The 24,883-nt window shown below is 40.7% G+C and overlaps 2 protein-coding genes across 4 annotated transcripts; both read left to right on the top strand.

Moving 5' to 3' along the window:
* The first annotated feature begins 1,876 nt into the window (after nt 1-1,876).
* On the top strand, nt 1,877-13,216 carry eda (ectodysplasin A). Of its 2 annotated transcripts, none has more exons than XM_028416270.1 (8): nt 1,877-2,330; nt 8,380-8,479; nt 10,340-10,378; nt 10,617-10,787; nt 11,111-11,145; nt 11,280-11,331; nt 11,904-12,028; nt 12,342-13,216. In XM_028416270.1, the coding sequence occupies exons 1-8, from the start codon at nt 2,010-2,012 to the stop codon at nt 12,603-12,605; spliced, it is 1,107 nt and encodes a 368-aa protein (XP_028272071.1). In that variant the 5' UTR covers nt 1,877-2,009; the 3' UTR covers nt 12,606-13,216. The 2 variants fall into 2 exon arrangements, with proteins under 2 accessions (XP_028272071.1, XP_028272070.1); XM_028416269.1 differs by having other exon boundaries at nt 11,904-12,034.
* Nucleotides 13,217-13,700: 484 nt separating this feature from the next.
* Nucleotides 13,701-20,312, top strand: LOC114443145 (tumor necrosis factor ligand superfamily member 13B-like). 2 transcript variants are annotated; one of them, XM_028417087.1, is made up of 8 exons: nt 13,701-13,910; nt 14,036-14,123; nt 14,249-14,305; nt 14,385-14,497; nt 14,589-14,733; nt 15,602-15,740; nt 16,540-16,580; nt 16,730-16,819. In XM_028417087.1, exons 1-6 carry the CDS (start codon nt 13,725-13,727, stop codon nt 15,715-15,717), a joined length of 705 nt encoding a protein of 234 aa, XP_028272888.1. In that variant the 5' UTR covers nt 13,701-13,724; the 3' UTR covers nt 15,718-15,740; nt 16,540-16,580; nt 16,730-16,819. The 2 variants fall into 2 exon arrangements, with proteins under 2 accessions (XP_028272888.1, XP_028272887.1); XM_028417086.1 differs by lacking the exons at nt 13,701-13,910; nt 14,036-14,123; nt 14,249-14,305; nt 14,385-14,497; nt 14,589-14,733 and having other exon boundaries at nt 15,720-15,740; nt 16,467-16,580; nt 16,730-20,312.
* The last annotated feature ends 4,571 nt before the right edge of the window (nt 20,313-24,883 follow it).

Here is a 24,883-nt window from a genome sequence, read left to right as displayed (position 1 = left end):
TTTGACCTTTAGCTCAGGGATAGGGCTGTCTAACCTCCTCTTTCACCCAAAACAAACAACTATGAGAAAAAAAGATAAATAACCTGGTGTAAGACCAAATATATTTTGATTAAAAAAACATTTTAAAAAATACCAAATTGGCTGAATTTATAGAAAATGTGTGCATGCTTAAGTAGTCCCGTCCTGAATCATCTGCTTCTCAAAGTCATTGTGCCTGCTGCTCGGATGAGAAGCGTGGAAAACATGCTTAGGCTGAGCCCTCAGTCACAGGCCCTATGAGGGTTACTTTGAATGTCTTTCTCTCTTCTATTTCACTATCTTATATGGCAACAATGGAGAAATGGCATCCCAGGAGAGGAAGGAGGAGGATGCTTAATTTTACATCAACAGTCCAAAGAGAAATTTTATAAAGCCATATGTCTATAAAAAATACAGAATGCATTTAAATTTCATTACATGATGCAGGTTTAAGTTCAGGTTTATCACCACACTGGATACAGTGTTATTGATTTATGGCTTGGCAATGCTGCCCTTCAGTGGCAGCTGACTAGAATCACGTATTTTTTTTTTCTGCAGATGAGTTAGAGGAATGAAACTAACTGTGAAGTCAGACGATAAATTAACTGCAGTATAGTGGCAGTAGGAACAAAATCAGGCAAAAGAAATGAAGTAATAGAATCTTACCTTTGTGCATTTGTCCACTTCATCGGGAAAACATTTCACCATGACGGAATGCAATGAAAAAACAGCCATTCTTCTCCTTTATTTTCCATCTGCAATATCAAAAGAGAGAACCAGCAATTAGTCAGTGTCTGACAGTTTGAGTTGTTATCACAGCAGAGCGTATACTTCAACGTAGGTCAAGTGCAGGCAAATGTCAGGTTTTGTCCCAATGAAATAAAGACAGATGTTTTGTGGCACTTGCCCGAAAACTAATCTAAGACGGTGATCCATCAACCCCCTCCAGGTTTCAGACCTGCTTAGCACTGTGGTTTCATCATTTCAAGGCTCCAGGATGCACTGATCCACAGGCTACCTCTGGTTCCCTCCTTAAGACATCAAAGTGCTAACATCTGAAAAGAACTAAAGTCAGCTTAGGATTTTAAAAATGTAGTAACTGCAAAACCACATTCAATCTTGTTAAAGTATTGTCCTCAGCTGGCATTTTGGTAACATACATTTCAAAATATTCCTTGAGTCCAGCTGAGTGACACATGTTTAGAGTATTTGATGGTGTTGTACACAAAGTGCTGCTGACCTCACTGTGACACTGACTCTTGCCCAGACCCGCTATGTTAGGCGTGACAGAGTCCAGATGTAATTCAATGTAATTATGGAATTTGTAGTCCGTTTAAGGACATCATTTATATTATTTTTCCACTCTTTGATGATATGGTGTAATCATCAACTGCTTGCTGTATTTCAATAACAATACAGGGCGATATTTACCAGGGTTTTGAATCAGTTCTTAACACAGGACCACCACTCCATGCCCCACTGCCTGTGTGCCACCCACATATCAAAACAAAGGGCCAAACAAATTACAGAAGTGAAAAATAGCATGTCCAAACCCTAAAAAACACACAAATAAACGACCTACATTACATCAGTGACCACCCCTCCCATACAAACACTGAGAGCAGGAATGAAAGTGCTGCGTAATAATCCCACAACACTGTGAACAGATACGCACAAAGAGCTCAACATTCCCACATCCCATCACTCACAGGTGTTGCAGTAGCTGACTTTACACATTAGGTGTCGCTCAACTACTACACCTACTGCATCCAGCCCCAACCTCTGGCCCGGTTTGTCTGGACTGGTAATTGTCCTGGACCAATCATAGGAGACGTGGGCGGGTCTCCATTGTCACTACAGATACTCGAAGAAGTTTGCGCCGACCTGCTGCTGCACCTATGAGTCTCCACGTAAATAAATAGCCGCGGCCCTCGCGAGACAGACGAGCTGATTATGCCGAGATAAGGAGCATATGACTCGCCCTCCGTCTGATGATGGCACGCGATGGTTCACCCGTGGAGGATTTCCCGGACAAAGTGATGCCCGGAGTGGCTCCCTGCACGTGCAGCAAGAAGTGCAGGAGTCGGAGCAGCAGCGTCGTCTTCCTGGGATTATTTCTGCTGTCGCTGTGTCTGCATGCGGTCACCCTCGTCTGCTATTTGGATCTGCGATCCGAAGTCAAAAGGGAACTTATCCACCAGAAGCGGGACTCTATGCTGACACATGCGGGAAGTGACCTGGCTGACCCGGCGGCGGTGCTCTCGCCACCCGGCCACCCGCGGCTGGACCCCGGCAGCAGGGATGGTCATGAGGTAAAACATTTCATAAATAAATGTGAAGGAGCTTCTCTTTACATTGTTTTCATTCCTCACACGGTCACCGGTCGTGTTCATTCACCTCAGATCAGTCCTCCCGTTCCCGTATCACGGTGTCAGGTTTTGTGGCTGTGTTCTGCCATGGCATGTTTCTGGGCAACTTATTTTACAGTAGCCTGTCACGAAGTATTGTCAGATTAGTTTCCAGACAAAGATGTTTGAATTTGCGCTCCCGTGTGTTCGTGCTTGAGCCTCTTGGACGGAGAAGCACGAAGGTATAGGCTTTAAATCTGTCACCTGGCCAAAGTCTCCTGTTCAGGGAAACATCCAGGTTGGCATATTTTTGGAAGGTGGTCCACATGTTGATTTCACAAGACAAGAAACTTCAGTTTAACTCATTTCCTTCTGAATTGACGTTATTTTGCTGTAATCAAACCACACTTAACCCACTCTGCTCTCCTCCCCTGAGCAGACAGAGGTGGATGCTGAGAATTTAGGCTGCTTGCCCAGCTGGAATCACAGAGAAGGGTCAGTCGGTGTGCTGGAGCAGGTGGACGCAAAATTAACTGGATCTCCAGCAGGTGCAAAGCCCAAGGGCTGACATAAATTCATCAGGACTTAGATGGGGCAGTTGGTACTTGGAGCAGAGCCAGCCTCCTCTAACATGTGTTTTCTTTTCTGGCGGCACTGCAGCAGGCTGATTGAACGTTCATTGTGTCTGCTGTGGCTTTGGCAACAGCCCCTCTCTCTCTCTCTCTCTCTCTCTCTCTACTACCACCACCAAAACACACTCCCTCATTTCATCAGTACAAAAGGACCAAAGCGTCCCTCTCAACTTTGCACTGCTTGCTCAATTAGCTCATATGTCAGCGGTTGTGTAACCTTTCTACAGAGAAAATGATCCTCTGTGTGGGGGCATTGGCTGGACATTTAGTTGTGCATAAACGTCCACTTGATAGTCACCCAGAGGAATCCAAGTTATCTGGGATGGACGCATTTATTCCTCTGTAGGAAAGATTAATGAGATCCATTGCCTCGTAGTGGGATTTGCTCTCTAACATTTTCCTTTCACAAACTCAGCTTTTTCATTTAGCCTGCCGCATGTCCTCTGCAAAGCTTATTTTAGATAGTAGCGGTTTCCCTGGTTATAGCTGAGTGAGATGGGTCTAGTATTCAACCCAGATGGTGACGCTTCATGAGGTGAAAGACTGTGGCCCAGCTGTAAATATTTAACAGCGCTGTGATGCTGTCCTTGCCAGATGTCTGCATTAAACAACTCTGATTACACATCCCACAGTTTACATAGTTGGAGAAACAGGAGCGTGTGGCATTTAGACACAGCGGCCGCACTTGTTAGCTTTTCAGGCATATGCTTTGAAGAACCTCTTCTGTAGAGCTAAAAATTGTTTATTGGATTTTTCACACAAGTCTTCATCAAAGGCTCATCAGCAGCATCAGTGAAATTTGATGTGATGGGCAGGTATACAGACAAGTGTAACACAAACATGAAAAGCAAAGTTGATATAGGAACAAACATTCTTTCTTCGTAGACAGCATCCGACATGAAATGCATAGGCCTCGTTATGCCATGACCGTAGGTAACCTTGGTTTATTTTGCATTGTGGTTTTAAAAAAAGGCAAGTGGTGTGGCTTCTCTTCATGTAAAAACAGCTTTGTACACACAATTTGGTGTGTGTCTGGTCATTTTCAGCAAGGTTTGGTCACTCTCATGCAAAAATCAGCATTGGTAAACAGCACACCAAAATGTAATTAGAGGATAATTCTCCAGTTTAGAGTGTCCTTCACACAAAAATAAAATATTTTCTAAGATGAGGTCATGTTACAAAGAAAGTGGTAGGTTACATTTGTTGAGAATTATAAAAATAAAAAAACCCAATAGGGATTATCTTTGAGATGAATTTGTTCTCCTGTAGCCAGCACTTAACAGAGAACAATCCATCGAGGCCTGGCTTTTCTTCTTGTTTGGAACATTTGCAGATTCATACCTGATCTGAACAAAGTGATTGTTGCCAAAAACCTCAGATAAGAATCTGGGCTGTATAAGCAGTAATACTACAAGCCTGTAATCACTTTCCAGAATCAGAAAGAGAACTGTTTGTAACCTCAGTTTGTTAGGTGATGCAAGGCAAAAGCTAGCAAAGACGTTTGTAAAAAAAGTCTTTTTGTATCTCCTACTATTAAGTTTTATCTTCATTTTGTCAGATTTAGGTACAGTTTTTATAGTCCAAGCTGGCACATCTTTAGATTTAAAATCAAAGCATCATCCTTTTAGTACAAGTGTACATTCATTCATTTGTGGAATGCAGTTAAAAATTAAGCACCACTTAATACCTCACACTTGTTCCAGATCCTTTCTAGTTGCTTCTTAATGAGAGCAGATGATCTGGTCATTTATGATCTGGGCTCAGGGAAGTTAAGAAAGACTTAACCTCAACAGTCACAGTTGGTATGCCCTTGAGCAAGGCAGTAAATCCCAGCTGTCCAGCAGATCTGCACTGTTCCCAACAGTAAAAACTCCCCTCCCAGGTGTGTGTGGCTCTAAAAATTCTGTAGTACGACTGCGATGGAGGGCATACCGAGAGTAAGAGCAGCAAGTGCTGCTCTCAAGTTAGCCTGACCCTGATTCACCTGACGTCAGTGAGTGGAACATAATGAAAGTCAACAGAATATTTAATTGTGTTAGCTCAGAAAGTGTTTTATTCTCAAGCCTTATAACCATTATATGAAATAATTTTCTCCTCTGATGTATGCCTTCAAAGTCTCACAAAGAACAGATGCTGAAACATCTGGAGTCTAGTTAACGGCTATTAAAAAAGTCAGTTTGATGGGACACAAAGTCCTCCACAGCATACAAGCTCTGGGGCGCCCGGGTGGGCTGTCACCCACATCTACTTTAATTGTGACTAGTGCATGATTAGTTAAAACAGCAGTATTTTGTGTGCACGTGGAGCAAGCCTACATATTTGTGAACAATCAGCATAGACACACGTGTCATAAAAGCACAAGACATCGGAGGTAAAGACAAAAGTGATGCGAGGCTGCAAACGTTTCCATAAAAGCCTGAATTGTCTTGACAGACAGATGGTGTAGACGCCCAGGAAAGATTAAGTCCAGAGTCGCAAACATCTACCAAAATAATAAATTCTCAAGTCATTTAGCTAGGAATCACTTTGCCAGTAAGTGTTGCAACAATCTGAAATGTGATTGGCTGCTGACAGGCAACATTTCCCCTAGGTTCGGAGCCCCACAGCTTTTTTAGATGACAATCTATGCATACTATTATTAAATTACCAAAAACACATGGCCTTACAGAGAGCAGCGGCTGATGCTGGCTGAGGGAAGGACACCTTTTAAAAATGATATTTAAGAAAAACGCTTGCTATCATTGTTGAAGTGTTAATCACAGGAGTATTATGAGCAATGAGCTCTCGAGAGCATGCATGCCACTTAAGTTAATAATCCCTGTGTGGCAGCACTGAGCACCCATTCTGCAACCACAGCCACCAGCCCTCAGTTTCACCTCCTCAACTTTGTAACCTCGCATTCTCCACCACAGCCTAGTGGCTAATTTTCAGGATGGAGGAGATGTTGTGACCAAATGTGTATTTGTAGAGAAATCTGAGCTAGAAACAACACAGCTGGTTTAAAAAAAAAAAAAAAGCTTTTGCATGAAAATTAAATGAATGTCAGTTGTTTCGGTAGTAGAAGTGCTAAAATTGGTAAGAATATAAGCCACTGTAATAGTAAGTGGTAATAAGGCAAAAAAGAAGTCTTGTGATCCTAAAATTACACATCCCTGGGGTGACCAAATTTTAGTCATATCCTCACGAAGCAACAGGGAATCGCGTCTTCTGCGAGTAACAGCAACCCCCTTGCTTTGAAGATTTGAAAGCCCTCTAATTAATAGCATTTTCCCTTGTGCTGAAAAAGAATGGTTTACTCAATAGTTGGCACTTGGCATACATACCAACACGTTGTCATCCTGATTTACTGTAAGTCTGCGTGCCTTTGAAGGGTATGAAGGCTGTTAAATGTAGTAATGAAGTGAAACAAGGGCGCAAAAGTATTTCTCATCATCGTATAATGGAACAACTTTCTTTCTTTTTTTTTTTTTAAATCAACAATACAAGCTGCACTAGTTTGGTAGTAGCCTAGCAGACTGCTTGTTTGTTTTTTGTCATTCTGCTGGGGCTTAATCTCGAGCCAGAAATTGGCTGTTGAATCATGTTTGGCTATCAGAACAGACGAAAGTGTAACGCCATATGCCTGAACATACACCAAGAATCCTTTGAGAGGTAAAAGCCCCCCCTATATGCCAACAGCTGGAGAGGAGATGTGGAGGCACCTGCACACCAAATGAACAGAAAACGTCGCTGCTTGCAGGAACATCTGGAGGTCTGTGTGTCCATAAACCATTCCAACACATACTCCTCTCCATCAGGGGCTGGAATTCCCGTGCTCATGAGGTCAGACATGGCTGGCAGCTGGTCAGGGATGTAGACTTTAACTACTTTGAGCTTGCCCAACACAGCCAACAGGGGGGTGTTGGACATGATACAGCTCATCCCTCACCCTGGGGGGCGGGGGCGAGGGGGGGGGGGGTGTCCCACATCTGAAATGAGGTATAGAAGAAACTGAAAACATAACTTTCCTTGTCTGTCTTCTCATGGTCTTCCAGTGGCTCTGCTTTAACCACACAAAGAGGCATGGGGAGTTCATGCTGCTTTCAGGGAAAGAGATTTCTTGCCGACGGGTTTTAATAACTATGCTTGAGTGTCACAGATGGAAACGGATAATATGTCAACTTGCAACCAACTGGGATAGTCCCCCCCATGGAAAAAGAGAGGTCAAAGTGTCTGTCGGTAAGCTTGTCTGGTTCATTCCCAGCAGTAAAGCTAAATGATACATCATTATTTATTATCTTTTGATCCATGCTAAGGTGTTGCACGTGTCACTGCTTTGGAGATGTGTCAGTTAGCCAAACACCAAGCAGATGTCCAGCACAATACAAGTTGTCTGCTTGTCTGTCCTCAGCCATTCAGAGCCATTATTCCTCACACTCGTACCATTATTTATGCTGACACTCCAAAGTGTGACCGAAAGTGATCTCGTGTATTGCAAAGGCTCGACGAAAAGAAAGCCTTTGGGTGGTCTTGTTGTGTTTCTAGTGCCAGGTTTCTTTGTCTATCAGATTCTGGGAATCCTCCAACGATGTGATCACAAACTGGCTGTCCTAACAGAAAGTGACTTAGAACAATCTGTTGTTTAAACTCTTGAGTGCTTAGCACAAAACATTTTGTTGTCAGAGCTGGTCACGTCTTGAGCGTGTTACAGTCAGGTCACCATGTCCTACAGAGTTCATGTGAATGTAGGTCGACCAGAACCAGTCACATAAGAACACAGGCGTGCAAGTTTGTCCCGCCACTCTCTCACCCATGGGATCACCCCACCGCTGCAGCATAGCTTTTCTCTCTTTTTAAGGATGAGCTCAAACCACCTACATCAGATCCTTTTCTTTGATATTTTTAGCTTATTCATGGCACCACTGAATAGGGCTGGGACCAGGTGCCATATGAATAGGTATTGCTCTCATATTAACCACAGTTCATGTCCTCCTTTTGTATAAAAAGGTGAATTTTAGAGCAGTCGTGTCCAGGTAACTGTCTCAAACAGCAGAAACACAGACAAAAGTGACTTGGGTTACAGGATAGGTTACAGCCCCAATGGGACAGACAATGACTTGGCCACAAATGAATGTGCTGCCTGACAGTGTCTCACATCTTTTCAAATGCTCCAAGTTGCCTCTGTGCAAACATTATACCCCAATAATAGAAAGGCCACTTGTAGCACAAGTTTCACTCTCAAAAACTGGTATCATTCATTCCTTTTTTTGCATCACAGAATTCATATAAAGTGGTCTTCACTTGTTTTAACATTCAGAGTTTCTGTATTTAACGCTGTGGTATATTTAAATTCTGTGTATCTTTCCTGACTTAATGGCGTTTTCCTTTTTGTGTTCCCTTAGGATAACATACTGCACAGAAATAGCGACATCCATGTCACAGAGGATAACAGGGGCATCACTCAGCGAGCGAAAAGGAGTCCCGGCAGAGAGCCAGAAACAGGTGAGAGCGGTTTCCTTAGACTTGTCATTGTATTTTTATTTTTTTTTTAATTGTACACTGTAAGATAGAAGGTAAATTATGTTGTTTTCTGGGGTGTGCACTTCTGTATTTTAAGGCTCCACATTTTGTTTCTTTCAATATAAACAAACAAGCAGTTGCTCTCCAGTGCACCTGCATCAGTCTTTTTTCTAGCTATGTATTTGGCAACAGCTTTGTCAGCTGTTAAGCAATGGTGTCTGTACCCCTTGTTTATTTTGGGGAGACTGGATACAGTGTAAATAACAGGCTTATGGCAGACTTAAGGCTCTTAAACTATTTGTTAATGGTTTGTCACTTTTTTTTTTTGGCAGAATTGATTTTTTACTGCTTTGTGCTTCCTTAACAAAGCAGCTCCACCACAGTAATGCAGCAGTTTATATAGTAAAAGTTAAATGGAATGGGACTGATTAATACTTGGATTGCAAACAAGGACAACAAGGAGTTTGGGAGGGTTTCACCAATTTGAAACAGACAGCGAAGCCTGCATTGATTTCCTCCCGTCGGGTCCCCCAAATATCTTTTGTACCTGTCAGCGGCACACTTTGGATTGAAAACTGTTGACAACGAGTTCTGACGACAAAAAAAAAGACTTTGTGGGACATGCTAATATTTTTTAGAACTAGGTGCCCATTTCTGAAAGAAGTTATCGTCTAAAGCTTTGATGGGTTTCATTAATTCTACTGAAGTGATTTATGTTAATCAATAGCTTCACAGAAAACCATATGGCCAATATGTCTGAATTTGCTTTTGTAGTTTTTGTTTAGAATCTGAGCTATGCAAATAAAAAAAGCGAAGCCTTTGAAGTTTCATGTCTGAGTGCAACAAGTGCAGCATGATCACAAGGCATTCCAATGTCTGTGGCGTGACACTGAATACTTGGGGGGAAGTTTAGTGATTGTGTTTAAATTAGAAGAAAAAACTCACCTTTGAGACTTTCTACATAAATCAGTAAAGTCCCGAGCCTCTAAACACTAATCATTCCCAGGTCTCTCCTCTGCTCTCAGCACACAGACAAAGGCTTTTGTAATCTCAGCCTTAGATGTGTGCTTTTTTTTTTTTGTATGTGTGTGTGCGTTTGCCCTGTGTTTGCACATGTGTGTGCGTATGTGTGCGTTCTCTGCACTCCTAACAGGCACCAGATTCCAGATAGAGCTGCTCGTTAAGAGAAATCTATGCGGATGCATCCAGTCATTTAGCCAGAGGAGAAACACTGGCCATATGTTTGAGTGGGACTCAAACTGTGAGGTTTTAAGGTTAAATGGCCTTTGTAGTTATAATGACATGGTAAACACAAGAGCAAGTAGGACGGCGTTTTGAAAAGGATTCTTCAGCTGCTCGCAGAGTGTACACACATACTGACACACACTGAGTGCATTTTGTCTTTCAAGCACTGACATAGATGTCCCACCAACATCCACACATGCACACCCATACACATGGTTGTAAAGGGAACACACACACACACACACACATGTACACACACTTTCATCTGCATTCTCCATCTGGGCTTAATTCAAAGAAAAGGATTTTGGCAGGATAAAGTATCTCTCTAATGATCTTCTCCAGTTCCACTGCCTGTGAATGCTTAAGGCACTTGTTCATACAGAGGAGGTGAAACCACACTTACAAATTACTACACTACAAGATACCACAGACTGACATACCTCCACTCCAGTCTTCAACACAGAACATCTGAATCTGTTATTTTAGCCTCTTTAGGATACCTACACGGAATGAGCTGGATACTCAAGATGTTATCTGAGATGATAATTGTTCAGGAGACCATTTCGAGCTTAATCATGCTGTTTTTCTTTCTTTCAGCAACAACTGGAAAGGAAAGACGGAAAGACAAGAAAAAAGGTAACACAAAAGTAGCAGTTATCTTAGTCATTGATTTCACTAGTTCATTTCTGAATGTGCCCTTGAGATATTATCCACAATCGCTCAACGATTGATCGACTAGTTTTCAATTCCATTCTGTCCATCAAGGAAAAATCCTGACATCATTTTATTATTTTTATTTATAGTTTTTAAAGTAATTCTTGGCTCTGTATAACAAGTGTAAATGTATTGTTATTTTCCTTTTTGCTCTTTGTAGGGAAAAAGAAGTCAATGCAGGGGCCCCCTGGTCCCCCAGGGCCACCAGGTCCCCAGGGGCCACCGGGCATCCCTGGAATTCCTGGTATTCCAGGAAGCAACACTGTGGGACCTGCGGGACCCCCTGGACCCCCTGGGCCACAGGGACCTCCAGGCGCGCAAGGTCCAGCAGGTATAAAACTTACGCTGGGATAACAGAGACTCGGGCCATGGGAACTCGAATACGAGCCGAGATATTTTTTCTTAGATTGGAGTATTTTTCTACATTAAGACACTTTCCCACACTAGAAGGGGGCTCAAGTTGTCAAAATTGATTAACTCATTGCCTGCACAGTGAGAGTTTCTGATGCAGGATGTCAAACATTGTGTGGAACAGCAATGATCTATCTTTAAACTATGTCGGTGTTTGTTTTGTTTTAATCATCATGTCTCCTTTGTTCCTCAGCAGTGTTGAAGGCCTGAATTTTAACATCTCTCCCTCTCTCATTGTTGCAGGGGTTGCTGATAAGACCAAAACAAAAGAATTCCAGGTAAGATTATGTCACATCCCTGTGTGGGATAAAAATTTTATTTTATCCCACACAGGGCCTCTGATGGAACAGCTGTTCCCTGGTTGTATGTGAATTAAGATTAGTCACCAATGATCTTTTTTTGTTTTCTTCAGCCTGCAGTGGTTCACTTGCAAGGGCAGGAAACAACCATCCAAGTGAGAGAAGGTAGGTTTTCTGTCTGAACTTAGCTGTAGTTACACCACAGAGTTTGACACAAAACAATAAGCGCACGTAATCCTTGCCAATGCCCTTTGTCAAACACTCAAGTTTGGGACTGTACAAATACACATGCCTGCTTAACCTCAGAATTACAAGAGAATACATATAAACACTTTAGATTGTTGACATCCAGTTGATGTTTACACTAGAGATTCAGCATGCCAGAGTTAGTCATTTTTAGAAGTTATCTTCGGTCACTCTAATGGAAAGTCACAAAACTAAAGGTTTTTATGCCAGCTAAATGTTAATGTGGCAGCAAAATGTTCATATTGTCTAGGATTATAGTTGCCCTAAGGTAATCCTGTAGCTATCATATGATTAGTATACAGTCATACGCTTGTATTATAAATCAAACCCGTATTGCATGCTAGCAGATTCATATTATCCTGCATGAGAAGTGTAAGCATCATTAGCGGGTTTATATTTTGTCAGTGCTGAGCTCTGATTGTAGTTAAACACCACTGAAAGCTGTTTATGTTGACTGCTTGCTTCTTGTGTGTTTGTTGTGACATGTTTAGATCTGTCTCAAGGCGTCCTAAAGAACTGGAAGATGGTGTCCATCCATCACCGCGTGTTTAAAATGCACTCTCGCACTGGACAGCTAGAGGTGCTGTTGGACGGTGTCTACTTCATATATAGTCAGGTAGAAGTGAGTACGGTCCTTGACGTAACTCTTTAACTTAACAGTTCAGAGCCAAAAGAACGGGCAGTTGTTCTGAAGTTAAACTTAAAACTTGCCTGTATGTGTTTATGTTTCTCTATGAATGTTTAAGCTATAATACAACACATATTCCTTTCCTCTTTCTGGCTAAATGTGAAGCTCTGCAACTCATACTCTTGTTGGCTGACTGATATTACAGCTGCTTCAGCTTTAAATAAGCCCTTACATTATCATGCAGATCTGTTTTGACTACCCCTCTCAGTCTTTTGTGAATTTTATGTCCTCTCTCTACCAGGTGTACTACCTCAACTTCACTGACATTGCCAGCTATGATGTGATGGTAGACTCCAACCCATTCCTCCGCTGCACTTGTAGCATTGAGACGGGCCAGCGCAAGTTCAACACCTGTTACACAGCGGGGGTGAGCCCGCTCCGCGCTGGCCAGAAGATCTCCATACGCATAGCTCATGAATACACGCTCATCAACATGACCAACCACACTACCTTCCTGGGAAGTGTCAGACTGGGAGAGGCTCCATCTGCTGGACAGAACGGATAACTTCACAAGCAAAGAGTCACATTAGTCATACTGTCACTTCATCCTGCCTCATACAGGACTGTTACATTGACAAGAAGCAACTATTACCCCAAGTTTACTCCCTAAACGTCATGAAGCCCTTTGGTCACTTTCTCACATCTGTATTAAAAAAGGACAATAAAGACTTATGCCTCCCCTCACACGCTGAGATAAGCCTTGATATACCAAATGTCCTCATCAAACAATCCCTTGTTATTTATAGCCACCATTTTGTGTCAACACAGGCAGTGTGTCTCTTCATAACAAGGAAGGGTGCTGCGCTGACAGATAAGTAATTACAAACTTCTCATTGCTGTTGAATGACAATGTTATATCTCCAACAACCCCAGCTGTGTTAAATGACTTACTTGCAGTTTGTTTATTTGGCCTTTTAATTATGTTTAGTATATTAATGGTTATGAATATGTGGTTTAACAAGGGGTTTGACGCTCCATATGTCCCTGGGTTTTAAAATAGGATTATATAAAAGTTAAAAGCAACTATAAAGGTATCTATGCAAAGCTAAAACTGGAGTTATAAAGGTATTCACAGAGCAACGGCACATTTGCACTACAGCATCTCTGCAGAATATCAGTGATATGTTTTGTTACAGTGCTATTGTTTAGTTACCTTATGAATGACTACATGTAGAAAAATGATAGATGTTAATACATGTCTGTACATACTGTATATAAAATGGGATATACTTTTGTAAATGGAGTTGATTAATGGATTAAAAATGTTTCATTTTCTGTCTAAACAAATTTGTCTGTCTTGTGTTGTGCAGCCAGTGGTATCCACTTAGAAAAAGGTTAAAAACTCATAATGGACCAAGATAGCATGAGTGCCGACAAGAACAAATGATGTTCTGCGAGTCTTTATTGAAATATTCTAACTTCTGTCTGCATGTTTCACAACCCCCAGCAGCATAGGCTGTGATTATCATGCAATTCAAATGAGTTTCATCTTGAGAGGCAGCGAAAAGATAGTTCCTCATTTGGACGCTAATTTTGAAACCAAACGTTTGTGTTTCCGGAGTTTACTGATGTGTGACCTCACTCGTTTAAGTAACTTGGGTACATTCAGTCTGCAGGTCTCACGATGCTGTATAATGCGTTACTTTCACTAACGGCATTTATGTTTTGTCTTAGTCTTTTCCTGGTGCATAGAGCCAGTGTTTTACAAAATGATTTTCACAAACTCCAAGGGGACATAATTCTACAATTAAATCAGCCATGTTCTGAGGGAGTCTGTGGGAATATGGCCAAGAAGTCTAAAACAAGGGAGGTATGTCACTGATTATGCAGGATGGAGTCATCTTGGACATTGTACTACTGAGATTTATGTCATTAGTGAGTATTCTGATGGTCCTACAATAATAAATTTTATCTTAATGCGTTGTTTTCTCTTAGGATTTGAAGCCAAGTGTTTTCCAAAAAGCTCAGAGTTCTCTGAAGATATCTTCTAGGAGAGTGAAAAGGGAACAGAGCAGCTCCAGAGGTGGGTTGGAGCAGAGAACTGAAAATGAGTCTATTAGTTATGGTCTAATCTGGTAGTGAGACCATAAACAGTATATGCTAAGTTAATAAAGTTAAACTATTATGTTTATTTCTCTCTTCTGCCAGCTCCAACCTCATTTCTGCAGTTACGAGCTAACACTAACAAACAACCAGACATAAAAGGTAAAACTAAATTCAAGTCTTTGGCTTTAGCAGTGCACCGTCATTATTTTGAAAAAGTGTATCCTGCCTTTTCCCACAGGAAATATAACGGTGATCCCATGGACTCTTTGTGCACAGCAAGGAAATAAAATTTCACAAAGGGAAAACAGAATTGTTGTCCAAGAAGATGGTTATTACTTGGTCTTTGGACAAGTATTGTGTTACTCTTAACTCAAGCATAACTAAATTGATATTGTATTTAATTTGTTCCAACTATTCAACTTATGTTCTGCTTAATTCACAGGTTTTGTTTGATAGCCCGAACACAATTATGGGTCATGTCATTCGAAGATGGGCTTCCACTAACGGAGGGCCAAGGTCAACAGTACTCTTGCGTTGCCTGCAAGAGATGCAAGATCGAAATTCTGCCAATACGTGCTACACTGCAGGTCAGTGAGGTCGATACCTTTGGACAATTCCAGAACAGCGGTCTACTAGACTCTACACACATGCAAATGGTATTGCTTTTCTCATACAAATTCTAGCAAGAAAGGAAATGTAGGCCACTCTCACACATTGAAAACATAACATTGAACAGAACGCCAAAGAGAACCATCTAAGAACTCCTTCTGGGAAACTGTTCAGATAGAGAAGTAAACTACAACCAGGCAGTTTTCTTCTGCCGACAGCACACCCAAGACATCACTGTGGCTACTGGTAGCTCCTTACATAAAGCAGATTACCTAGAACTTGTAAAGCCATAATATATGTAATGAATGATATTATAAATTTCTTCAGACCTTTTAATGCAATTTTCATAAAAACCCAGCTCCATCACAAATTAAGTACTGGTTTCCTCAACGTGTTAAAGTGATGGGATTCTGTCATTTGAACATAGATTCATCAGATAGATTAATGTTCTTTCAGCTTTATTTGCACATACAAAAATATGTCTCTGTACAAGTGTTAGTCAGCCGTACAAGATTACTTGGCTCACTCCTGCCATTCTGCAAACTATTCCCTTTTATTCCCACTTTTCGATGGTGAGGATAACTTCTTTTATTTCAGTCTTTCCTTGTATCAGTCAAAATCCTCTACAGGCCTTCAGAGATCTGCCAATGCCAGCATTCTTATTTTTTGGCTGTACCCACCAACGCGTTCAGAGGCTGAATGCATGTCTGACAGGGAAGGGGTTTATAGAACCTTAAACCAAAACAGATTTACCTGTCTTAGTGTGGTAGTTCAGAACATATTTTACATCGTCCGTCTTGTATCTCCATGGTTCCTTTTGTTTTAAATACACACGCTCTCTTACAGGCACAGTGCATTTGCATCAAGATGATGAATTAGAACTGGTGATCCCATACAGACCCATAGCCCTCATCCCTCTGGATGCAGAGTCAACCTTTTTTGGTGTCATGCAGCTAAACTGAAACAAGACAGCACCAGGAATTTGGTAAGTGACAATAAGCTGTGTGAGGGGATGCTGATAAAGGATTGAGTGACAGCAGCAGGAAAACTGTTATTAATCTTATAATGAACTTATAATGAACTATCGCTGTCAACTGTCTCTTTTTTTAATCCTTTAGATTTAAAGCATTTTAATGCACCAATCAGGTAGTTCTAATGGGTTGCATGTGCCACCACCTCCTTTCATCAGTCTATTTTTTTGCCTGTCTCTTTATACTTTGGCTGGGGCTTCCCTCCTGTTCCACCTACATGCTGTCTGCTTATTTGTTCCTCTCGTCTATTTTAGAATAGCTTCCGTTTTCCAAAGACCATGTCAGGAACAAACAAATGTATAAAATTATACTGCTCAGGAGGACTTTTCCTGGTTGACATGAAAGCCTATAAATACTTTGATGCATCCGTGGCAGTACTGTGTGTTTTTGGTATAAACAAATTCTCAACTGGTATTTGGACAATTTGAAATGTATCTTTGTAACATTTAGCAGAAATATGACTACATTTAAACTCTTTTCCCCCAAACGTATCTGTTCTTAAGCATTTTCTAAAGCTTGATAGAAATTGACACAGCTCTGGTCTTAATGTCTAAATATAGTATCCACATTGCCTATCTGGAGTCGACAGCTGTTTTCTCTGTCCTGTTTTTTTTTATGAAGCATGGCTATAAGAGGGTGTGTGAGTGTGTACATGAGCTCTGACAACAGCAGTGGTACAGTTTAGCAGCAGCAGCAGCAGCGGAAGAATGACCAGACATATGTTCACTAATCTCCTACTTCTGTGGTCACTAGGCCATCACCTTGATGTAAATGGACTGACATATGCTCTAAAGGTAGGTTCAGAAACAACAGTTTGAATGCTAACTTGTACAATAGTCCTAATTGATTTATTTTAGGTCTGGCAAGTTCCTGGATGCTTTTGTTTCTATAGTTTGTTCTCCAAAACAAATGAATGAATTATGAATACTACTTTCATCTCAAGGAGCAGTCCTGGAACAACCAGAACCTTTCTTCAGTCCCTCAGGATCTGGATGTAAGGCTTCGAAGACTAGACCTGTCCAATAACCTCATCAGACAGTTGCACACACTTGCGCTGCCATACTTGGAGCAGCTGGACCTGAGCAGCAACCAGCTGGATCTCTTCTCCGAGGGAGCTTTTGAAAAACTTGCTCAACTCGAACAGCTGAATTTGTCCAGAAATGGACTCAACAACAACCTTGGCAGTAACAGCAGAGCCCTCCAAGTTCTCGGTGGGCTGAAGAGTTTGGACTTATCAATGAACACTCTGAGTTATGAGGCAGTGAGGCTGTACCTTAAAAACAAGCCTTCTCTTGATCAACTTAAGATGACTGGTAATGTTTTAACGAGACTCTCACACAGCTTGTTCAAAGAGAGTAAACGTTTACAGACCATTACTATTGATGACAATCTGATATCAGAGATAGAGCAGGGGACATTTGAACCACTGAGTCAATTACAGACTCTAAACTTGGCCAAAAATAATCTTGCACATATTTGCGACTTTAAATTACCCCAGGTTAAATATCTTAATCTCAGCAGAAATTCTGTGGAGTTCTTTGTTACCCATGAGGATGACCAAGTGTACAGGCTGGAAATTCTTGATCTAAGTTACAACAAACTTCTTTACTTGCCAGTTGTGCCAAAAATGAACCATTTGAAGTATCTTTATTTACAAAATAACATGATTGGTAGCCTAAATTCAGAGCCAACTATGGTATCTGAGGCCAACTCCCTATATAATGAGATTTTTAGTAAGAAAATAGCAAGAAAAAACACCCTACACTCAAACTGGAGGCTAATGCCACTTGTTTATATTGACCTGAGCTTTAACCACTTTAGATCTTTTCCACTTGAAACTTTGAGCCTCCTTTCTTCTTTAGAAACTCTAAAATTTAGCGATAATTGTCTGCAAAACATATTGTGGAATATTAGAAATTATAGTGATACGGAAGGCCTTCGCCAGCTTTACTTTCACTCCTTGAAAAATCTGGATCTGCAGAGCAATGGACTTGTATACATTTCCCCGCTCTTTCTCGGTGCACTCACACAAATAGAAACATTAAATCTACAAGAGAATTCGCTGCAACCTTGTGGTTACACTGACCATTTAAATGCCTCTCTATCAACACAGCCAGTAAACCTCAACACACTATGTGTTGCTTTTGGACAATTAAAAACTCTTAAACACCTCAATCTTAAGGAAAACAACATTAAAAGACTTGCACCACAAGCCTTTCAGAGAACTTCTCTGGTTTCCCTCAACCTTGCAAAAAATGTGCATATGGAAATGCAAAAGGGGGCACTGGAAGGGGTGCAAACAACTCTTCAGTCCTTGATTATCTGTGAGATAAACATGAGCAGCTCTCATCTGTCTTTACCCTGTCTGCCAGCATTAACCCAGCTAAACATATCAAACAACCGCCTGGATATGATACCCAGTACTTTAAGCTGCTCCCATGTGGGAGAACTGGACATAAGAAATAATGATTTTATGACTTTAAACTATTCTTTAATTCATGCTTTAACCATGAACCTCACCGTTATGTATATTAGTGGTAACCAATTTAACTGTTGTGACAGTAGATGGCTGACTATCCTAAATGAGATGAAGATTAAGCTGCCTGACATTAATGAGACTAAATGCTTTTCAGGTGACAGAAATTTTGTCATGACAGAGTATATGAAAAACTCTGTACTGTATTGTTTACCTAATACAAAGGCTCAGGAGGTTCATTTTGGACAAATCAGCATAATTATTTTATTTTTAATCGTGCTCTTAGTAGTGCTTATCATATTCAGCAGGAAGCTGTGCACACAAAGATCATTTATAGTGTGATATCTAACATCTGGTTTATTTTGTACATTTTACAGTATAAAGCAAGTCAGCTATATCTAGAACAAACCACAATTACTGAAGCGTAACTTTAGGGAGTTTCACTTTGCACTGCTAATTTTGTTTAACAGAAGTTTGGCTGCAAGGTTGCACTGCTGCAAAAACAAACTTTTAATTACTAAATGATGTTATTTGTCATCTAACCGCTCGCTCCACAACTACACAGTCTCTAGGACACAGCTCCCTTCTTAAGGCCTGCGAAGCCAAAATTCTGTGATTACAACTGGCTTTCTCAACTCCAAGCTGTTAGGTCACAATGCGCGTCAAATCAATTATCAGGCAGAGACTTTTGCCCATTATTCATTGTGAAATGTTTATTTGCAACTAAAAGTTTAACCTTGGCTTAAATTTTTATGTCTGTGAAGTCTTACACAACATTCCCAGAATTAGGCCCAAACCCCTTAAAAAGAAAAAAAAAACAAATCAACACAGACCTCTTTGGAGTATATGAGGATACATACAGTATTAATATACTTTTATGTATTTTTAAATACAAATAGCTCATATCACCTTATGAATCTGACTTGATATATTGGATCTGACCCTGGGAAAGTGAGTGGCAAATGTGCTGTACATAATAAACTTGCTGTACCTAATAACCACAACATGTTGGCAGCATTCATTTAGGAATATCAATCAATTTTCATACCTACAAAATAAATCACAGAGGTTGGAAGGTGAACAATTTCAGCTTATGTGAATTTCTGTTTTTAGTTGAGCAACCTGAATACCAAGTCATAAAATATACTGTACAGCTACGTTCATTTAGTGTGACTGTTTCCTCACTCAATAAATCTGACTGAATGTGGATCTGAAGAAAAGAAATATTCTATGTATAGCAGAGAGTCATTAATTTCAGTTAAACTTCTGACACATAAATAGACTTTAAAATTGTATGCCACGCTATCCTAGAGGTACTGAGGTGAAGTGCTAGGTGAAAATTTGTTTGCGCTTTGTGGCATGTTATAAAACAAAACTGAATCATCTGGAATGATTTTATTACAGTCTAAACAAGTTGCTTTGGGTTCACATCAGAGAGAAACTCTTTCAGGATATCCTGTTAAACACTTCTACCCAGCCCCCCTTAAACTCATGCAAAGTGATATTTTGCAATTCTCATTCTCATTGCCATTTTGTCCCATGTTTAGAGCCAGGCCTGTAATGGCAGCATTGTTGTCAGAACAGCCAGAATGTCTATCAATGTGGCTCTTGAGCAATATAACTGTAGGAAATGTCTTTGTTGCCCCACCCACAAGTTTTGGGTACATGATCAAGTAGCAGCTTGACAAGTTCAAGCAAAGAGCACTCATAGAACACTGTGGATAGCAAAGGTGTAAAACCATAGGAATGCAAGTGGCAAATTGTATTCATTCTTTTACTTGGTTGTTGTAGTAGCTGGCATTTAACCATTACTAGCTGCTCGTTAGGCTGAAAACTGTATGATTGTATGTAAACTAACCTATCACTCTTACAGATATTTTATATCTTACAGACACACTGTTACTCACAGCATGAGTACTTCACTCAGCCATTAATATTTTAGTCAAAATGAGACTCTGTATCAGACAATGGCAGCCTCCCTGGCAGTGTAGCATTATTATCCTTGCTTTTGCCTGCAGGACATTGTTGACATTTTAAGCATCAAAGACGTGCAGACAATTAATATTAACTGATAGAACTATATCAGAACATCGGATAAGTCCTTTGTAATTTTTGTGGCAGTCTGAAATAAACAATGAAGCTAACCGAAGAAGACTTCTACTTTCTGGAACATCACACTACACCTGATAGCATCAGAAAATGTTACTTTAAGACAGTATTCCCATAAAGTTGATCATGACAATGAGGGCCATCTCCTTTCATCTAGGTTATTTCTCCATTCTTGGCTCCGGTCTCCCGAGTTAGCTCCATCCATTCCCACAAGCCAACTGTTCCTCTAATCATAACACACTCCCTCCACAATAGCACCAAAGCTGTTGCTTTGCGGTGTCGTTTTTTTCCAGCAACTTGGCTGAATCTGCCGTTAAAGTTTCAGAGCAAGCTGACATGATGCATATATCAAACCAACTTTATGTCTGTAATTGTAGCAAAGGTAGTCTTCTGTAGGCTGTTGTTCATGAGTCTAGATATTCAGTAATTTATTTTTTTTTCATATTCCGTCTTTTGGGATTATCCCATGACTCTGCATTATTTTACCTGCACACAGACCCAGATAATAAAGGCTCAAAATGACAATGCTTCTATTAAAACATTATACACTCACAGATGTTATCAGCAGAATCACACAGAAAATCACTCACATTCAGTTATGCCATCAGTCATAACCTCAGCATGGACATCTTTGCATAACAGTGTCACCCCCAAGAGCCTGAGCAGGATAGATGGTAAGGAACATTAAGAGACAGAAGTAAACGCCAAACTGTCACTTAAATACTTACTCATTTGTTCTGTGTGGACTTAGCACATTTTATTCCAGGACTGGTGAAAAGTCAAAAAGGTTCACATGCTGCAGCCTCATCTTGTCCTAACGATAAATACAAAACAAAAAACACGATTAACAATTTTTGCTGCATTTACAGACACATTGTTTATGTTAGGGGACATGGACATTAATAAATATGGTCCTTTGAGTCCATGTGATCAGTTTAGTCATATACTTTCTGCTGCAGTTCATCAGCTTGATGTCTTATGAAAACATTAAAAGAAAAATATCCAAAAGCATATAAACCCAGGCACATATTAAGCCTGTGCAAGAATGAGCAGGAATTAGGCAACCAGTATCACCCAAGAGCACAATAAAGGAGAAACAAAGACGCTGGCATCCACCAGCAATCCAACATTCCCAGCATAGAGAAAATCATGCAGCATGGCAACACAAGCTTGTATCATAGCAACGCGCAAAGCATAGAGTAAACATGTAAGAGGAGTCATCAGATTACGTAGCCACACAGAAACTATGAGAGAAGTTATATTAAACAGTCCATATTTCAACACATCACAGTGTAACACTACTGCACTCTGTGAGCCTAAAGCTCTAATCTGGAGATAACTGGTATCACAATGTTGGTTGCCATTCAATGTCAAGCCAGGCTTTCTGCTTCAATCACATGAAAGTGGGCATGTGAGGCTCCATTTAAAGTCTGTGGGTGTCAGACTTCATCCAGGTCAACATAGATAGGAGAATATAACTAAGATTAAAATGAAAGATACATGTGAGATTGTTGTATTTAGGTGGAAATCAATTTAAATAGGTTGTGACTTTTTTTTAAATACAACGCATATAATAACATTACATGGAACATGTGACCCTTGCATATAGTAATTATACAAGTCTCACACTGACTGCTGGTTTCCTCCAGAAGGCCTCACTCAGAGTCTTTTGTGGCCTGTTTAAACCAAAACTCTGAACATAACCTGGTCCCGACCACGTTAAATTTGCAGCATAGATTACCGCAGTAATGTAGCCAGCTTAAAGGAAAGCCATCTTCGTGGACCTGTTTACTGCTTTGTGGTTAACAGACCCCCTAATCTCGCTTCGTTTAAAAAAACAGATGGATCATCACATATGCAGAAACACAGCTGCGCATGCTAACGCTAACCGGCCACCTAGTTAGCTAGGTGCGTCAGCTGTTTATCATTTGTACTAATTGCCTCCAATACTTTGATAAAAAACAAAAAACTATACTAAACATGCAACAGCATTAAAACTTCACACCAAAATGGAACAAACATAAGTGCATGAGACGTCCACTGAGGCACTGCGAATACAGTTAACTGCAACATTAAGGTGACCAAAAAAGTGAAATTATCAATCAGGTAACAGTTTTTACGGTAGACGTCAGACGTCACGTAGATTCGAACGTCTCATACACGTCATCGACGCGGCAATAGAGGCAGCAATATGCTATATGGTAACTAGTATGCCGGAAATAAAGAAGAAGAAGTTCACACAGTTATTAATGAACTTTTGTGTTATTCAGTTATGGATCCTCATCAGCCGCGACTCTCCATCATCTCCCAGAAAGTGCAGTTAACGTACAAACTGTTCCTGCTGGAAAATGCCCGCAATACCTTCGAACAAGAACTTCGCTACTTCACACAAAAGGTAATTTTAACACCATTTTATATGCTAGCTAACAGAGTTGCTATCTGCTAAAATCCTTGTTTGCTATCTCATGCAGATGAAACCCAGGTTGGCTAGCAAAGTAAGTTGGTGGGCATGTATGATGATATTCATCAATATGGTTATAGAAAAATACGTTTTCAGGCCCTTTATTCAAAAAAATCTTTTATGTGTCAATAGAAAACATGATTTCATTATGGCTCGTTTCTCTTTACTACAGGCCTGTGAAGAGGTGAAATGTTTCTTGACTTCACCCTTTCCCAGCGTGTTCAGTGATCTCACAAAAGCTTTAGATGTGAAATGTCAAGCAATTGCAAAGCTTTCAGCTTTATTAAAGGCCCTCACAGATGGTAAGTAAAGAATTATTATAGTAATTTTCTATTATGGACCTGAACTGCTACCAACTTTATGCAAACATTATGTGAGTGGTTTGGGATAGGGTTTGCAGTGCAACATTATTTAGTGAACCTACCCTCCCCTTTCTTTTAAGAATCACATGTATCTGTCCAGCCCGCTCTGAAGAACGGAGTGAGAGCAAACCAACTTCAGCCACTCAAAGCAAATAGGTTCCTGATTACTGATGTTCTTAAGTTTGGACCCATGTTGCACAACTCGCTCATGGCAAGCTCCTTAGCAAAAGCAGTCCAGGTGCTCGGAGCCACACTGTCCCTTCAGAAGCCGAAACTTGTCCTCACCTCTCAGCGTTTAGCGTCACAGCCAGATGACCCTACATGTAGCATCTCTTCCATCTGCAACAGCACTATTTTGACTACAGACTCCTCCACTTATTTCAAGCCTGAACAAGAAGAAGATGTTTGTGAGGATGCTTCGTGTGTTGATACTCAGAGCTGCAGTGTTACAGAGAGTGCAGAGAGACTAGAACCACAGCTGATTCCCATAAAATCAAAGTTTCCAGAGATTAGTAATCCCAAACCCTTAAATCTACCACTGATAGTAAGATGGGGACATGATGAAGATGTCCAAGTGCAACACCACAAACAAACATCCTCCCAGCTGCTGCACTTCCTCAAAACAAAAGGCAAAAACATGGATTCACTGGAGATCAGTGTCATGGAGTGGAGTAAAATTACATACTCGAAACATTTGTCCCAGCCTGTGTCACCAGTCGCTGAACCGCTAAATGCACAAGTTCCAACAACACTGGACATAAATATTGAAAACCAAGCACCTATCTTCAGAGTAAAAAAAGTCGAGTCAAGTGGCTGCCTGGTCTACACTTGTGTGATTGCAACAGAAACTGAACTGTGGGATATTGGAGACATCTTAACTGAAGTGGTACAGGATTCTGAACCCAGTGCATTGGAAGGTGGAGACTGCCAAGATAGAACTGCTCAGGCTGAGAACTCCTGTGTAAACATCCAGCAGAAACCACAAGCTCTCCAGTGCACCACGGGAGCTGAACAGGAAAACAATAACCACAATGATACAATCATGCCAACATGCATCACAAGAAACATTCCTGAGTTCCAGATCCAGAAGTTTGAAGAGACTGAAATTGTGGTGTCTCATATTGTCAGCCCAAGCCACTTCTACATCCAGCGTGCGGACTTCTTTGAAAATCTGCAGGCCCTTGTGGCAGAGTAAGTCTTTCAGCATGATGTCTAATCTGTTCCCTGCTTTTTCTCAGCTTTTCTCCAACCCTCACAAAATCCCTGATCACATTTGCAGAACTTAAAGAGCCACTTATCTTTTATGTTCATTACTGTTTTCTTTGTAGATTTTTTTTCAGTAATCCAGATGTTTCTGGTTGACATTATTTTTTTTTCTCATTTGCAGCAGCTGGAAAGCCAGTAGTTCATATGCAGAGCAGAACTGCATTCCAGACATTGGAACCCAAGTAATGGGTTGGTTCCCTAAGCAAGAACAATGGTGCCGCGCCAAGGTGATCAAGATATGTGGAGTAAGCAGAGGTGGGTGTATAAGAGTGGTTTACAAATCCACCTCTAGATGGTAGCAATGTCTCTTTTCCTGCCTGTGGCCACTTGGGAGTTTCACTGTGTTTTTTGTTCTATTTTCTCTTATTTGAATGTTTAGATGATAATGCCACAAAGGGTAAGGGGAGTGAGACATCTGTCAAA

This window comes from Parambassis ranga, chromosome 10 (genome assembly GCF_900634625.1).
Source record: "Parambassis ranga chromosome 10, fParRan2.1, whole genome shotgun sequence".
Lineage (NCBI taxonomy): Eukaryota > Metazoa > Chordata > Actinopteri > Ambassidae > Parambassis > Parambassis ranga.
This window is presented reverse-complemented; position numbering and strand designations above follow the sequence as displayed.